The 5,207-nt window shown below is 33.1% G+C and overlaps 1 protein-coding gene across 1 annotated transcript; it reads right to left on the bottom strand.

The window, feature by feature from the left end:
• Nucleotides 1-883: 883 nt before the first annotated feature.
• Nucleotides 884-4,224, bottom strand: LOC149394955 (shikimate O-hydroxycinnamoyltransferase-like). The gene is made up of 2 exons (XM_089615839.1): nucleotides 3,749-4,224; nucleotides 884-1,981 (listed from the first exon to the last, which is right to left on the bottom strand). Exons 1-2 carry the CDS (start codon nucleotides 4,172-4,174, stop codon nucleotides 1,109-1,111), a joined length of 1,299 nt encoding a protein of 432 aa, XP_089471965.1. The 5' UTR covers nucleotides 4,175-4,224; the 3' UTR covers nucleotides 884-1,108.
• Between the last annotated feature and the right edge of the window lie 983 nt (nucleotides 4,225-5,207).

Genomic DNA, 5,207 nt, shown 5'->3' on the forward strand with positions numbered 1-5,207 from the left:
TCTTATCACTCCACGTTGAAATTTTACTTCAATTCGAAATAACAAAATCCAAAAGTGAATAAGCCGTAACTGTTGCACGAACCTATCTGCTACAATAGAAGCTGCGACGCTTTCAAAAATTAATTGTCACGAGGCACAATACTATCCATAATTATATTCCACGATTCATTTAATATTTTGCTAACATTAAATTTCCAAACGGTACTGAAGTAGAAAGCAGTGAGAAAAGTGGAGAAGAAGAATCTCCGATTGAATGGTCGAGAGAATTCAAATAATCTTATTTCGTGATTGGGTAGTTTGAAAAACTGAACCCAATAGTATTTATACAAGTGTAAAACAGCAAGCTGATTAAAGAAATAAGAGTCCACCTCAGCATACGCCGTACAAAAGACTAAACAAAGACTTAGGCTTTGTTTGGTAGAGGAGAAATGGAAGGTGAAGATTGATTTTTTCTGTTGATGTGACATATAGCCTTGTTTGGTAGGAAGGAGGGAAAGAAAATATGAAGGATTTGGAGGGATTAATAATCCATCGGGCCCACCATTTTTAATCATTCCAATTTTGGAAGGAAAGGAAAGTAAAGAAGAAAAATGTTATTTTTTTTTACAAATATACCCTCAAAACAATCCATTCATCTATCATTTTTTCCTTTCTACCAAACATAAATAAGAAGTTATGTAATCCTTTCCTTTCTTTTCCATTCTTTTCCCTTGTAAAACAATCCATCTATCTATCATTTAATCCTTCCTACCAAACAAGGCCTTTAATCTCGATAAAATACTTGAATTACACTTAGATAAGTACCAAAGTAATGAAGTGACTATCTAGAACCTTAATCAGCTAGACAATATGAGTCTCTAAAATAGAAATGCCAAACACATAATAATAAAGTTTCTGATAACTGAATATAGAAACGTGTAAAAACAAACAGCTACAAATAACTCAAAGTAGACAGCGAGGTGCATAAACATGTAAATCAAACATTATTCAAAACCAGTAATCACGGTGATCATACCAGAAATGCAATCGGAGATCCGTTGATTTATTACAGCAAAATAAAAAATAAAAAAAAATAACAAAACATGCAAACAAACTTGCAACAAATTGGCTAGAAAAGATCATAGAGTAAATTCTCAAATATTTCCATGTGTTCACGTCGCAGAGACATAGTCACATTCAGACCGTCATCGTCGCCGGGGAAAATATAAGCCTTCTCGAACTTGATCTCGCTGGGTCCCGAATAGACCGGCAATCCCCACCCGTAATCTGCATCTTCGACTCCCAATCTGACCCAACTCGTGATATGAAAATTCGGAGAACTATAAAGATGTGGTCCTCTTCTGACAGCAGATACATCGGGAAGCATAGCCAGATGGTCTATGGTAGATCTTAAGTACTCATTGTCCATTCGGAGCAACGTATCATCAATCACAGACGCCGCGTACGACAATGGCTTCTCTAGCAAATCCCCGGCTCGTGCACCGGACCTGGAGAGAAACACAGCGTTTCCAAAAAAACCCGGCGGTAGAGCTGGGGTCAACCGGTTGAACCTCCCGTTGACCGGAAATGCCAGCCTCGTTTCCTCGTCGATGCCGACGTCTCGAGCTTTGCAAACGCACTTCCAAATGTGGCCGGCTATGAGCGCGAATGTGCTGTATTTCTTTTCCGACGGCGCGGCTTTTATTTTGCTGATCTGATCTCGGGTGAGTTTGAAGGTTGAGAGGATGGTTTTGATTTCATCGGGAGAGACATTCTTGGATGGGTCGTGATGCGGGTACTCGTCGGAGTGGTTGAACTTGGGTTCAGGAGGGTCACGTGGACGTATCATCGACGATCGATCGAAGAAAGGCGAAACCGAGATGACGAGGCCGCGAGTGAGCTCGGACCACGACTTGGTCAGAAGAAAAGCCGATGATCCATCCACAGAGCAGTGTTCCATTCGAATACCAAGCGACACACTGCCGCATTTGAAGTAAGTTATCTGAAACCAAATAATATATTTTAATTGTTTGAAATAATAATTAAAAAAATAGATATTAAGAAGGAATGAAGAATGAAATAAACTGTATCAAACGTTTAAAATTATAACCTAATTTAAATATCAATTAAATAGCCTAATTTATACCTATATCTTATATTATATGATGCAAGTATTTATTTTAAGACAAATCTTACGGACGAGGCCACTTAAGACGTTATCTTTACAATCTAGCCAATTTTAAGCATGTTTAAACCCAAGGGACAATAACACATATATACTCTGAATTTTAGTGAAATGTCGAGTTTAATCTTTGATTTTCAATAATGTCGAATTCATATCTTATGTATAATCAAAATGATGAAATTATACCCTAAAATGGATAATAGTGCACAAATCTCCATTTCATTGATATTAACTCTTGTATAAGAAATACCGAATTAAATCCAAACAATTACCTTAACTTCCAAATGCCTTAAATTGAAATTAAATAATAAATATATATCTCTCAAGAGATGATTTCATTCCGTATTCGAATTGCAAATCCGAATCTTGGATTCTTTGTTCGAATATGTGATTTTTATGACTATGAACTGTCGATTTACCACTTTCCATTTTTCTGTGTTCTTCACGACTAAGATTGTGTTTTTTATTTTTATTTTTTGTTTTTAAAATAATTACATATATGACGCGAATGAATAAAGATAATTGATGTTTACATATATATATATATATATATATATATATATATATATATATATATATTAACGTCAATGAAAAGTCAATAAAATTCAAGAAAAAGAATATTTGTGACACTGATGTCTATTTTAGGGTATGATTTCATCATTTTAATTAAAACGGATGGTATGAACTCGACATTTTTGAAAACCAAAGATTAAACTCATCATTTCACTAAAAACACAATATATATATATATATATATATATATATATATATATATATATGTGTGTGTGTGTGTGTGTGTGTGTGTGTGTGTGTGTCATTTTCCCTAAAATCAACTATATTTGATTACGCTTCATTAATCAGTAATATTTTTCATAATTGTTCCTATTATTTTTATACGCTAATTTAGATAAATAGTTAGTTTATCAAAATAAACGAAATAAAACTATAGTTATTCTTTGATTTCCGATCTATTTTGATATGAAATCTAATGATACTAACATATGATATTTGAACCTACAAAAATTCAGACAAATCTTTTTTGAAAAATTAAGAGAATCCGATACAAGATATGAGTGAGTCCAACATTTCACTACCTTACAGAGAGGCATGTTAAAAATCCTATACTATAAACATAAAATAGAAGCAACATGTCCACGGATTAAATTTTTAAATAACCAATTGATAATAAAAATTAAAAATATGATAATGACAAAGATCCCATATATTTTATATATAAGCAACATGTCCACGGAATTAAATTTTTAAATACCAATTGATAATAAAAATTAAAAATATGATAATGACAAAGATCCCATATTATATATATATATATATATATATATATATATATATATATATATAATTACATAATAATATGATTTATAAGGTCGTAACGTGTTTTATTCATTTTCAGATTACGCCTCGTGATATATAATATGATATTACAGCCAAGGAAGTTCAAAACACCAGGACTAATGCAGATCCGGCGCAAATATATAGGTGAGTCAAAAACTTAACTCAATGTCGTAGACCTTATATAACCTATCATTACTTTATAAACGAGGGATTAGTGTTGATTATTACCTGCACTGCCATGAGAGGACAAGATGAAATGCCTTGGGTGACGTCAATATGAGGCACAAGCACCGACATCTTCGGCGACGGAGCCAAATCTCCGAGAGCTTCGAGGTCTGAGTCAGTCTCGGCCTCCAAAAAGTAGACCCCGGCGTCGTTACAGTCGATCTCTATAGCTTCTCCGTTGCCATCGAGCCTGTACCGGCCAGCCATCGGGTAGAAGTGGACCAGAGTCTTGCTCAGAGACTCCCTCAGCACCGCCGCGTCGACAGCGATGCCTTTCAACGGCCGGTAGATGTGAACGGAGGAGTTGTAGCCCGGAGATGGAAACATCCGGTCCAGCAGCGTGAGAGGAATAGACGGTTGAACCGTCTTATCAGCTGGCTTTACCATTGATGTTTTTCTCACCTTGATCTCGATCATCTTGTTTGCCATAATACTGGGATAGAGAGATTACGTTCTAGGATCGGCTGTAAATGAATAGCGTAAGGGTCAACCATATATAGAGAATATCGACCATGAACTAAAATAGTAGAAACAAAAAAAAATAGTATATTATTGTTGATAAATGACAAAGATGCTATGTTATAATCGGTGTGCACACTCAGTATTTTGGACACACTACTACTAGAAAGATGCCTTTACAACGGATCCAATATATATATATATATATATATATATATATATATATATAGTAGTAAAACTTGCGGTTACATATTTCGAAAATATTGCAGTTTAATTAGGGGGATTTTCAATCAAAATATAAAAATAATTCGTTTTCTAGGAAATAAAAAATAAAAATGCTGTTATATGATATTCAGGGAAGTATACTAGCCTTATTAGTTTAGCAATATTAATATTATTAAAGTATATATATATATATATATATATATATATATATATATATATGTATTATAGCATACATTAGAAATTAGGACCTAAACTAACTAAGAATATATAAATAAATATAATGTCTACTTTTATTATTCTAATTTTGGCACGTTAACCAGTAAAATGCAGTGGAAAAAAAAATAGCAAAATAGCCACTATCAAAAATTGATTTTGTAAACTAACTAATGTTTAATTAATTTTTGTCATCTAGACATTAACGAAAATTAGCAATTCAATAAGACAATATCACCTTAATAGTTACTAATAAACATTTCAAAAATAAATTATTAAAAAAATTAAAGAAACTAAAAATCACAATTTATCAATGAAAATAAATAAAATAAACATAAACATAAACATAAAATACAAGTTTCATGATTTTGAACGAGAATAAATGAGAATCACAAGATAAAGAATGAAGCGTACTAGCTATGAACATTGATTGTTATAGCAATCATTCTTAGAAATCTTACTCTCGCTGCGACGAGATTTTTTCGAGAGCAGGCAACTTAGAAATCTTACTCTCGCCGCGGCGAGATTTTTTCGTCGCCGCGGCGAGTTTTTTTTTTTTTAAAAA

This window comes from Urtica dioica, chromosome 5 (assembly GCF_054948205.1).
Source record: "Urtica dioica subsp. dioica isolate 48M chromosome 5, U.dioica_male_clone48M_v1_H2, whole genome shotgun sequence".
Lineage (NCBI taxonomy): Eukaryota > Viridiplantae > Streptophyta > Magnoliopsida > Rosales > Urticaceae > Urtica > Urtica dioica.

What these genes read in the sequence shown, in the direction of transcription:
- LOC149394955 (XM_089615839.1), bottom strand. Translation starts at nt 4,174, where the DNA reads ATGGCAAACAAGATGATCGAGATCAAGGTGAGAAAAACATCAATGGTA. An exon ending in GTCCTCTCATGGCAGTGCAG is followed by an intron (nt 1,982 to 3,748) that starts GTAATAATCAAC and finishes ATTTGGTTTCAG; the next exon opens with ATAACTTACTTCAAATGCGG.